The sequence below is a fragment of the Onychostoma macrolepis genome, chromosome 02 (assembly GCF_012432095.1).
Source record: "Onychostoma macrolepis isolate SWU-2019 chromosome 02, ASM1243209v1, whole genome shotgun sequence".
Taxonomy (NCBI): domain Eukaryota; kingdom Metazoa; phylum Chordata; class Actinopteri; order Cypriniformes; family Cyprinidae; genus Onychostoma; species Onychostoma macrolepis.
In genome coordinates, this window is record NC_081156.1 from 5410368 (window position 1) to 5423026 (window position 12659).

A 12659-nucleotide genomic window follows, 5' to 3' on the forward strand; every position below is an offset into this window, starting at 1 on the left:
ATTCACCCAGTTGTGTGACTGATGTCCCTGTTGTTTCTGACAGAGGACAGAGATGCTGAGGATCCCAAGTCAAGCAAAAATCCTGCATAGAGAGGCTCAGTGAAAGTGCAGTGAAATGTGTGTAAGTGTGTGAGTGTGTCAGAGACGCTGTAGAAGGACAGACTGCCACCCAGCCAGTCTACAAACAGGCCGACTCTAGTAGAGGGAGGTGAAGTGGCAGGTACGTCAGTTCTCTTATTATTATGGCAGGCAGTAAATCTGTTATCAGAGTTGAACAGAATCCAAGACTTTTCATTGAGTCCAAACCGACATTCTCTTCCTCCTTTCCTGCTGATTCCTTTATACGACACTGCTATAACAGCCTGTCCGCTCCATTCAGCCTCCCAGTAACAGCGTCCAGACAGACTCTCTCTGCTCAGAACCTGCTCAAAGTTCTCAAATCTCTCTGGATGGTCAGGATACAACTGCTTCTCTTTCACATATGTCACTTTTGTGTAGCCCTCGGACAGGATGAGCTGAGTGTGTGCTGTGTTTGTATCCAATGTGATAGCACATGAATCTGCATACAAGAAGGTATATGGGAACATTATAATTACAAATATTTAAAGCAAGTGTGACAAAAGGTTTGTGTCTGAGTGAGTACCTACATTTCCGTAGTCCAGGTGTGATTCTGATCTGTTCTCCATGTTCCAAACTATAAAGACATAAAACATAAATTACATTTAAATCTAAACTAAACTGAACTCAATTGAACCAAAGTGAATTTAATTACAATCATGTAATTATTTTTGATATGCTTATACTTTGTATAGGCCCCTTTATGCTTTTTTACTCTTTCCCAGCTTCTGTTCTGTTGTAGTATTTGTATGAAATTTATGTTTGTATATTAATGCTTTGGGACATATTTACTAACAGCTTGCACCAGCACAAACGCTCTTTTGGTGTTAAAAAACTCCTGTAAGGATTTACTAAAGACACGCAGTGAAAAATTAGCAATGAAAATGCATTGACAGTTATTTGTGTGGCTGACTTTATTGCATTAGGAGAAGTTTTACGGATGGAGGGTATTTAAATGAATTAAGCAACATAATTTAAGTAACATAAGTTTGCGCTGTATTTATGCTGTGCCCCTATTATGGATTTTTGAAAACTACCTTTCATGTAGTGTGTAACACAGCTCTAAGTGAATGAAAACATCCTGCAAAGTTTTAAATCTGAAAGTGCACCGTGTATAAAGTTATTGTCTCTCAAAAGAAAGAGTCGACTCTGAATCATTGAAACGAGTCGTTTTTAAAACGAATCCCAAGCCGTTTCATGTTGAAGTCAACATGAAACATTAGCATATTGCCCACTCCCTTGCTGCGCGTGCAGACTTGGGAAAACTTGATTTTCACATTGGTCTGAATGAAAATGCAAATTCATTCTTTGCCACTAGGTGCCGCTTTGGGAGCGGTATAAGCTCACAAACACTGCTTTAAATGAAATCGACCAATCACCGCAGATTAGCGTCACACAAAGGAGGGGTTTGGAAAAATGAATCGTTGAACGAATCGCTTGGGAGTTGTTGAGCAAATAAGGTAAAAATAAATGCATATTATAAGAAAATGAAAGTGTTTTTTGACCTTGTATGCATATCAACCTGTTGTTGTGGACTCCCAAAACCAAAATATGAACCCTTCATAAACCATAATAGGGGCACTTTAATGCCCCAAAAAAATCTTTTTTTTATCCCATTTTGCACTTGACGTGTCTGTGATAGTTTCTCATTTGTGCTGCTCTTGGTAGATTGCATTGGTCATAATGGGAAATGATCTGGCTGCATCTGTGTTTTTTATTTCGCACTGTAATGGCTTCTCTTCCTTTCTCGCCATTTCCGTGAGGGAAAGTATCTTTGACACTACTCACTTGTTTAAGCTTGCTTGCATGATTTTATTGTAAAGAAAAGTGAAACTTAAAAACAAAACCGTGATTTCCCTATAAACAGTGTAGTCGGATGTAGGTCAAAGAACTGTCTCCCTTCCCTCTCCCATTGCCACATCACTTCCTGTTTAAGATGGCTACCTACAGGAAATCCCCAAAAATGAGTGCAGTTCATCTCTTTACCACAGGGGTAGTACGGAAATATAATAACATATATCAATGACATTGAGTAACAGCATTAAATAGCCTTATGGCTCCTACATCCCGGCCCCTTAATTGGTGATGTTAAGGCAATTAAATATAAAATATACATATATTGTGGAGCCAAATAATACGTATTACAGTGTACCTCAAAATCTTCAAAATATCTGTTCATACACAATAAATGTCCAAAATAGTCCAATGGAAAAACAATGAAAAAGAAAAAAATCAAGAAATAATCCAATGAAAATGTCCCAAAAAAATTGTCCAATGAAAAATTATCGAAAAAACGATGGAAAAAGTTCAAAAATAGTCCAATAAAAAAGTCCAAAAACATGGCGAAAAGTAATCATTAGCTTCATCAAAGGAGCTTGTTAATTCTTACTATTAAGATTGTTCTTGAAGAAGACACAACTTATTAATAGGTCTTTCCAGTATGTTGGACTTGGTTCTAACCAAGACACGACGAACATGTCCTCTTTTGTCAGGCAAGGTCTTTGTGATCCGTCCAATAGGCCAGGAGTTCCTGGGTGATGTATCATCTACTATGAGAACTATGTCTCCTGGCTTAATATTTCTTCTCACTTCATGCCATTTCTGCCTTTCTTGCATTAATGGCAGATACTCTCTTGTCCATCTCTTCCAAAATAAATCACAGATATACTGGACTTGTCTCCATCTCCGTCTTGAATAGGAGTCGCTTTTTATGAACAGTCCGGGTGGCAGAATAGGTTTTCCTTTCTGCAGTAGGAGATGATTAGGTGTGAGAGGCTCTGGATCAGTGACATCATCAGATATGGTGGTAATAGGACGACCATTGACTATAGCTTCTACCTCACAGAGTGCTGTCTGTAGTCCCTCTTCATCTAAGGTTTGTTGTTTTAGGACGGAATACAGAGACTTCTTAATGGTGCGGATGAGCCTTTCCCATACTCCTCCATGATGAGCCCCTGATGGAGGATTGAAACTCCATTTGATTCCCTGATTCAGCATTGAACGTTTGATCTTACTGTTATCCAGCTGAGCGAGACAATCTCTAAGCTCGCGCTCTGCTCCTACATAATTAGTTCCGTTGTCTGATACCATTTCTTGAACTTGACCTCTTCTACATATGAACCTTCTCAAGGCCAAAATGCAGGAATCTGTATCCAATGAATAGGCCATTTCAAGATGGATTGCTCTGCTCGCCAAACATGTAAACAAGACGCCATATCGCTTTACCAAACTCCGGCCCCTCTTTACCTCGACTGGACCGAAATAATCAGTGCCTACACATGTAAATGGAGGGGAATCACAAGTTAGACGACTTAGAGGTAGATCTGCCATTTTCTGCTCCATTACTGAGGCGTTCCAACGCCTGCATGGCAGACAGTTTCTGACTAGCTTCCGAGCAACGGAATTGGCATGAACTATCCAGTATCTCTGGCGAAGCTTTGAGAGTATTTGATTTTTCCACAATGACCTGCTGATTGATGAATATGGTTTAAAAGCAGTGTAGACAGGTGACTATTCTTTGGCAAAATGACTTGGTGTTTCAAATCTTCTGGCATTGACATTTTATGCAGCCTCCCTCCAACTCTTAAGATCCCGTCCATCAGAAAAGGATCAAGTTTGTAGATACTGCTAGTTTTCTTAACAGTATGTCCCTTTTTCAGAGACGTAATTTCAGGTTGAAACGCCTGTTGCTGGATAAAACATACTAACGCCTTCTCTGCATGTATAAGATCCTCCACTGAAAGCTCTTTATCTCTAATTTGACCTTTGATTTGTAGATGAAGATTTGAATGAGCATCCTTTTGTTTTTGGCTCAACAACCAGAGCATCCTTTTAAACTTCAAAATCCATGCAGTAGCCCTTTTAAGGTTATACCATGAAGAGAAGTGCTCGATGAATTTGTTAACAGGATCAGAGCCTCCTGTCAGAACTGTAATGAAAGCCATAGCCTCTTTCTTTATCTCCGAGTCATCATGAGATATAGTCATTTTCTCCTCCGGAAAGCAAGGCCAGTTTAATTCAGGTAGTAAAAGGAATTCTGGACCATTCAACCATCTTTCTGAACCAAGGAAAGAATCAATCGAAAGGCCGCGAGATGCAGCATCTGCAGGGTTCAGTGAGCCATTCACATAATGCCACTGGAATTTCTCAGACAAGTCACGTATTTTGCAGACTCTATTTGCAACATAGGTTTTGAATCGTGTTGTGTCATTAAAAATGTATTTCAAAACAGACGTGCTATCTGTCCAGAAAACAGATTTTGTGAGTGGAATTTCAATCTCTCTCTTGAGCATCCGGTCAACACGCGCTGCAAGGACAGCGGCTGCCAGTTCAAGCCTGGGGATAGTTACAGGTTTTAAAGGAGCAACTCTGGCTTTGCCCAATACAAAGGCAACATGAACAACACCACTGATGTTGGTAAGCCGCAGGTAGCTAGCTATACCATACCCTGATTCACTCGCGTCACTAAAGTGATGTAGCTGGGCCGTTTCTATTTTGCCGTAATTTGGTGGTTTGAAACATCTACGAATACTTAGATTGTTAAGTTTGTCCAAACCCTCAAGCCATTCCTCCCAATATTTCATTAACTTGTCTGGAATCTTCTCATCCCAACCACAGCTGACTCGGCAAAGTTCCTGTTGGATTCTTTTTGCAGGGAGAATCAATGGAGCAAGAAACCCAATCGGATCGTAGATGGAATTCACGATGGAAAGAATAGTCCTCTTAGTGCATTTAGTGCAGTCTTTTAAATTAATCCTGAAGAAAAAGGAGTCCGTTTCAGTACTCCACTGAATTCCAAGAGCTCTTTCCGCAGGGAGTTTATCTATATCAAGATCCAACTCCTTCACATCTTTGGCCTTCTCCTCTACTGGAATTGAAGCTAATACAAAACGACTATTACTTATCCACTTTGTCAGCCTGAATCCGCCAGTGGCACAGACAGCTCTTAGGTCTCGAATCAGGGAAATTGCTGCATCCTCATCAGGTAGGGAAGTTAGGCAGTCGTCAACATAGAAGTTCCTTCGAATGGTACTAAGAACCTCTTTACCAACGCTGCCCTCATTGTCCTCGGCCGTTTTCTTGAGTGCATAGTTTGCACAACTAGGTGAAGAGACGGCACCGAAGAGGTGAACCAACATCCGATACTCTGCCAATGGTTGGCCAATGTCGCCGTTAGGCCACCATAAGAACCACAGAAAGTCAATATCCTCAGGTGTAACTTTAACCTGATGAAACATTCCTTCAATATCCGCCATGACTGCCACGGGTTCTTGACAGAATCGAAGGATAACTCCAAGGAGACTATTTGAAAGATCTGGGCCCTGTAGAAGCTCTTTATTTAAGGATGTCCCTTGAAATGAAGATCCGCAATCAAATACAACCCTAATTTTCTTTTTCCTCTTGTGGTACACGCCGTGATGAGGTATGTACCATACTCTTCCAAATTTTCCTGACAGCTGATCCAGTGTCACCTTTTCGGCATGCCTTTTCTCCAAGAGATCACCCATGAATTCCTTATAATCAGCAAAAAACACGTCGTCCCTTTGGAATCTCTTCATAAGGGTAATAGCTCGCTGTTCAGCTATCATTCTATTATTAGGCAGATGAACCTCCTCTTGACGAAATGGAAGTCGAAGTTGATAATGACCATCTTGTTTAACAACCGAGTCTACTGCAATTTTGAGGAACATCCTGTCCTCGGCTGAATACTCAGGTTTCTCATCACATGCCTTTTCAGGAAAATCATGATTTAACTGACTCAAGAGAAGCTCTTCCACATTGGAAATTGAAATCCTATTACAGGACACCTTTAGTTGTTCGTTTCTGCTTATAGATGGGCTTCTGCCCAGTGGGCCATTAATGAGCCATCCTAATTTAGTCAGGACTGCATAAGGTCCGTCTCCTTGACTATTAATGACCCTCCAAGGCTCTATAAGCTTTGGTGCATTAACTCCAATCAGCAGACCAACTTCCGCTTCAATGGTTTTCAAACTGACCTCTTTGAGATATGGCCAGTGCTGAATGTCCTCTTGAGTCGGAATGTTCTCTTTACCAACTGGTATAGAAGCTATGCGTAAAACCTCTGGCAGGGGTAAAAAGTTGTTACTGTCGAGGCTGCTTACTTCTAACCCATCCAATCTGTTTGTACATATTGGTCTTTCTTGTCCCATGGTCCTTAGTAGAACTTCTGTTCTCCTCCCTCTCACATGCAGCTTTTCTGTTAGGCTTTCAGTACAGAAAGTAGCGGAACTTCCGGGATCAAGAAAAGCATATGTTTGTATTATGTTACTTCCATTACAGGCCTTGATCTTTACTGGCAAGATAGCAAGCTTGTAGTCTAAAGAACCAACCTCTATTTGTTCTGCCGACACCATTGCAATTGTAATTAAATTACTGCCGCCTTTATCCTTCTGGGAAATGTGTTGCTCTTTGGAGGCAGAATTGCTTTCGACATGGAGAATTGTTGGGTGCCTTTTGTGACAAGTCTGACAATCCAGACGCTTTCTACACACCTTGCTCATGTGCCCCTTCAGAAGACATGCAAAGCATAGTCCTTTACCCTTTAGAAAATCAACCTTCTCTCCGTGAGGCTTTAATGCTATCTGACGACATGCTTCCAATGCATGATTGCCAGAACAGAACAAACAGGGGCCTGAAATGCAACTCCTGTAGCTTCGTGCCCTTTATTTCTTTCATACTGGATATCAGCGGTGATATGGAAGTAGCAAAACTTTTCTTACTGCCAGACTTGAAAGGACGAAACCCTGTCTCTGCCTTAATGCCCTTTGTTGCAGGAGTAGGGTCTAAGATATTGCCAAAAAGAGGATCTTGAAGTATCCTAGCCTGCTTTTCAATAAAAGTAACCACATCCTTGAATTTAGCTCTACTGTGTGTTCTTTCGAGAATGTCACATGCTGTACCTCTCCACCTTTCTCGTAATTTATATGGAAGTTTGGATATAATCTGTTTGAGGTTAGAAGGCAAATCAAGATCAAGCATGTTAGGAAGGTCTTCAGCAGCATTGCAACAGCCTCTCAAATAAAGGGCATAGGCAATAAGAGCCTTTCCATCCTCAGCCTTGATATTACTCCAGCACAGAGCCTTTTCCATATATGCACTGGTGATCTTCACTTCATCACCGAAATGACATTTGAGGAGCTTCTTGGCTTCAGCATAACCCCTTCTAGCCTCCATATGCAAGCAACTTCGAACAAGTTCTTTTGACTGGCCAGAAGTAAATTGTTCCAGATAGTAAAGTCTATCCCTACTATTATCGGTTTTATCTTCTATGCCATGTTCGAAGGCTTGCATGAAAGAACGAAAATTTAGTGGATCTCCATCAAACACTGAAATCTCTCTGGAGGGGAGTAAAGTGTGTTTTTGCTGCAAAACCAAAAGTTCGGCAATGTCATTTTGCCTCCGCACCACGCTTTGAAAGATTCATATTTGTAAGCCCCACATCTGTGCGACTAGCAGATGAATTTTGAAAAGTTGTAACAGGATTAGCAGATGTAGCTGTTGCATCCTCAACATTGGACTTTCTTTGGTCGGCCTTAACTTGATTGAGTTTTGGAGGTTGAAACATTCTTTGCAATGGAGTTTTGGGATAACTCCAAGTTGAACAAATTCAAAAGATGGTGATGGTCCTGGTGATGTTTGATCCTGTTTTGTTGATGTCTTCTTAGAATACTCAGTGCCATACTTTTCCAGATAATCATTCATTGCATCCTTAGGTTCATAAGATTGCTGGGAATTAACAGACCGAACTTGTAGACTTGGGCTTGCTGTTGTTTCGAAGTCTTCTAGGACCTTTAATTTAGCATCGTTTGCAGCTAGGTCACATTCCAAATTGGCTGTTTCTAGTCTCATATTCAAAGCAGCCTTTTCCATTTCAAGAGCATGTTTTTGTTTTAATGCAGCTTTATGGGCAAGAAGAGCTGCCTTATCAGCAGATACTTTTATCTTCATTGAGGATACCGATGATGATATACTTGAGCTGTGAGAACTACAAGATTTATGTGACCTTTTGGACACATTCAAGCACTATCACTTGGGTCGATAAGTGTTTGTGGATCCTTTTGAACATTTTTCCACATCTCATATTCACTTATAAAGTTCTTGAATGTAGCCATTTTAGGCTCAAACCAATCAATGAGCTCATTTTCTCGGATATCATCAGATAGTTGTTCTTGCACAAGCTTATGAGCAATCTTAAATTCTCCAAGAGCCATATGAAATACCTCTGCACCTCTTTTTATTGATTCCACATCACCCCCGTCTGCAAGTAATGCCTTTACTTCATTCATCCTACGTGTGCACACACCGAGCTTTCCTCACGCATAGAACTGAGGGTTGCAATGCTTTGTTCGACCTCTGCATTTCCATTTTTGGACATTTCATCAGCCATCTTTGACGCACAAACAAGCACAATCAAGTATCCAGATATCCGTAGAATCAACAGGCCACAATATACACATAAGCATCAGCTTATTGTATCATGCTTTGATCAAAGCCAAAATTCTCAGCAGCAGTTCTTCAAAATAAGTTCACCCATGGTTACTCACGAATTGGATGAATTTCAGGATCCTTTGAAAGCTGTAGATACGTTCCACTCATGGCTTGTTCAATCCAAGTGTAGGCCGTAATTTCCTACCACATGCTTGCCTGTCCTTCTTGGGAGTTTTTTGACTAATGTAATGGCTTCTCTTCCTTTCTCGCCATTTCCGTGAGGGAAAGTATCTTTGACACTACTCACTTGTTTAAGCTTGCTTGCATGATTTTATTGTAAAGAAAAGTGAAACTTAAAAACAAAACCGTGATTTCCCTATAAACAGTGTAGTCGGATGTAGGTCAAAAAACTGTCTCCCTTCCCTCTCCCATTGCCACATCACTTCCTGTTTAAGATGGCTACCTACAGGAAATCCCCAAAAATGAGTGCAGTTCATCTCTTTACCACAGGGGGAGTACGGAAATATAATAACATATATCAATGACATTGAGTAACAGCATTAAATAGCCTTATGGCTCCTACACGCACATTGTCAGTAAATCACCTGCAGAACTCTAGTCTGTACTTTTATAGGATTGCGCTAATTTGCCCTGTCCATTAAACTGGCCCTTTGAGTCCTATGGAATGGAACTAAATTTTATGCTGTTAATTTTATAGCAATAACAGGTACTTGAGTTTCTCCAACTTGATGTTCGGATTCTGCAGTAGATCTGATAGCAGCTTCACTCCTGAATCTCCTGGGTGATTGTAGCTCAGATCCAGCTCTCTCAGGTGTGAGGGGTTTGAACTCAGAGCCGACATCAGGTATGAGCAGCCTTTCTCTGTCACCATACAGCCAGACAATCTAGAGAGGAAGGAATCACATCAAATCAGATTACTGTGAAACATACAGAAAAACAATTGAGACACTATTCAAAATATCAAAGAAAGTTTTTAAACTATATAAGGGTGAGTAAATGATGACAGAATACTCATTTTTGGGTGAACTGTCCCTTTAACTAGACACCTGAGTATTTCTAGTTGACAGTTAGGATTCTTCAGTCCATCACAGAGCAGCTTCACTCCTGAATCCCGCAGGTCATTGTTACTCAAGTCCAGCTCTCTCAGGGGGCAGCCTGCTGATTGTAGAGCTGAAGCCACACTTTCACAGCACTGATCAATGAGATCACAGCCAGAAAACCTAAAACAGAAGGAAACACAATCCTCTGCATGAATAACAAATACACAATTGGTCATAATCAGTTTGCTTTTTATTTAAATGTATTGTATGTTTAATGTAATATGTCAACATAATGCTTAACGTTACATATTTCAGCTGAAGTCTAGAATTATTCACAATATTTTTGAATATAATCCACACTGTGTTATTTAAATAACCAAATACAAAGGTCAAAGAGGATGTTCTAAGTTGAATATTGTGCAGAATGTGTTAGTGGCAGCTGGACCTCCAACCCAATTTGTACATATTTTACTTGGTGGCTAATTCGGACTAATGTGTACGATTGTACGTTTTGTGAAAAATCGTATGTATTTTACGAGGTGGCAAATTAGTAGGACGTACGAATGACTATCCCTAACCCCTCCCCTAAACCTACCCCTCACAGAAATCATACAAAATCATATGAGTGAGGTCATACGAATTAGCCACCTCGTAAAATATGCATGAATTGGTCGTTGTTGGGACCTCTGACTGTATTAGTTATAGGAAAATGTACATCTGCATTCAGTACTTCTGCAAATCACCAGGGGGCACCCTCGTCTCATCTTTGCTGACTTTTTCATTTTATAGCTCAAAGACATTTATTCCCACATCACTGTTTACATAAATAATATTTACTTGTGGCCAGAGGAGGAACAGAAGGTGAGCATGCAAGGAAGGTGTTAAAGTAAATTCCATGGGAACAGCAGAAAAGAAGCATCTGCAAGTTCACCAGGCAGCTCACTCACCTTTCAGTTGTCTCAAATAAATTGCATGTACACTATTTTTCCCTATATTACATATATTTTCTCACACGGTCGCTGCTTGCTACAAATTATTGAAGCAGTTAAACAGGTTGGTTGAACAAAAATTAATAAACAGATAAATGACACTGTAATTGTGTAATACAACAATTTAACACTTACAGAGCTTTTCTGCAGTTCCTCACAGCAGGTATCAGTCTCTTTCTACCCTCCTCCGATGTGTTGTATTTCTTTAGATCCAGCTCATCCATCACCTCGTCTGACATCTGAAGCATGTAGGCTATTGCTGAGCAGTGTCCAGGAGACAGTTTCTTCTCTGAGTGTTTCGCTGAGGTCAGAAACTCCTTGATCTCTCTGTACAGAGTCTGATCTTTGACTTCCAGCAGACAGAGGAACAGGCAGATGGATCTATCTGCTGATAGTTGGGGATCCTTTTTGATTTTCTCTTTAATGTACCTTGTGATTTCCTTTATGCTTTCGGAGCTGCTCTCAGTGTGAGCTAAAAGACCATATAAAAGTCCTTGATTAGACTCCAGTGAGATGCCCAAAAGGAATCGAAGGAAAAGATCAAATTGTCCATTCTGACTTTCTAAAGCTTTGTCTACTACCCCTTTAAACAAGCGATGCAGTGCAGTAAAACAACTCAGCACCTCCATAGTCGTACTCACATAGTAGTAAAAAACATAAAATGCAGCAAGAAACTCTTGAAAACTCAAATGTATGAAGCAGTAGACTTTTCTCTCATTAACCACAGCTTCCTCCTTGAAGATCTCCGTGCAAATCCCAGAATTCACTGAGGCATCAGTGACATTTATGCTGCACTCTTTCAGGTCCTCCTCATAGAACATGATATTGTCCTTCATCAGCTGCTTGTAAGCCAGTTCAGCAAGTTTCAAGATGGCTTCTTTGTTGGACTGCAGGATTTTTGGATCTGACCCATCATACTTTTGGTTCTTAACATTTGTCTGAATGATCAGGAAGTGTATGTACATTTCCGTCAGAGTTTGAGGGATTTCTGCGCTGTCATGTTGTTTCAAGAGGTTTTGAAGCACAGTGGCTGAGATCCAGCAGAAGACGGGGATGTGACACATGATGTGAAGGCTTCTTGATCTTCTAATGTGTGAGATGATTCTACTGGCTTGATGCTCATCACTGATTTTCTTCCTGAAATATTGTTCCTTCTGAGAGTCATTGAATCCCTGAATTTCAGTCACGCGGTTGATGTATTTTGAGGGGATCTGACTGGCTGCTGCTGGTCTGGAGGTGATCCAGATGAGAGCAGTGGGAAGCAGCTCCCCTTTCATGAGGTTTGACATCAGCACACCCACTGATGAAAACTCATTCACATCAGAAACTGTGTCAGTGTCTAAAAAGAGTGAAATTCTGCTTTCATCCAAACCATCAAAGATGAACATCACTTTACTCTTAGCATAAATCTTTGAGTCCAGACATTGAAGCTCAGGGTAGAAGGTCAGAAGAAGTTTGTGAAGACTATACCACTGCTCTTTAACCAAGTTAATCTCTCGAAATGGAAGCACAAACATGAAATCTACATCCTGATTGGCTTTTCCCTCAGCCCAATCCAGAATGAACTTCTGCACAGAGACCGTTTTTCCGATTCCAGCAATGCCTTTAGTGAGAACAGTCTTTATTTTTGCTTGTTTAAGTGAAGGCTCAAATATATAATTGCAGTAGATTGGAGTGTCTTGTGACTTTTGTGTTCTGGGTGTTTTCTCCATGTGTAAAACCTCATGTTCTTCATTCACCCCTTCACATTCTCCCTCTATGATGTACAGATGTGTATAAATCATGTTGAGTAGGGTTTGATTCTCTTGTATTTTGAGTCCCTCAAATAAGTGCTCATACTTGTTCTTCATGCTGGTTTTGTGAATCTCTTTGACTCTTTGTAGAATGTCATCCACTGGTGGTTGGCGAAAATCCTGTTGCAAGTCTTCATTCACCTCAACTCTGTGTGGATGTTTACTTCTATCTCTGCACCAGGGAAAATTAAAGTATGAATGCTGATGCATAGTTCACAGGGACTAACTAAATCTTTCAGAATTTGCTCACA

The 12659-nt window shown here is 40.5% G+C and overlaps 1 protein-coding gene across 1 annotated transcript in view; it reads right to left on the reverse strand.

Moving 5' to 3' along the window:
• Nucleotides 1-12659, reverse strand: part of LOC131527936 (NLR family CARD domain-containing protein 3-like) — an 18197-nt gene continuing 5538 nt past the window's right edge. The window contains exons 4-8 of the mRNA XM_058757119.1: nucleotides 10751-12580; nucleotides 9633-9806; nucleotides 9297-9470; nucleotides 648-694; nucleotides 1-559 (exon numbers count right to left, since the gene is read on the reverse strand). Coding sequence (XP_058613102.1) covers nucleotides 3-559; nucleotides 648-694; nucleotides 9297-9470; nucleotides 9633-9806; nucleotides 10751-12580 — 2782 coding nt within the window. The 3' untranslated portion in view covers nucleotides 1-2. The remainder of the gene's footprint in view (nucleotides 560-647; nucleotides 695-9296; nucleotides 9471-9632; nucleotides 9807-10750; nucleotides 12581-12659) is intronic.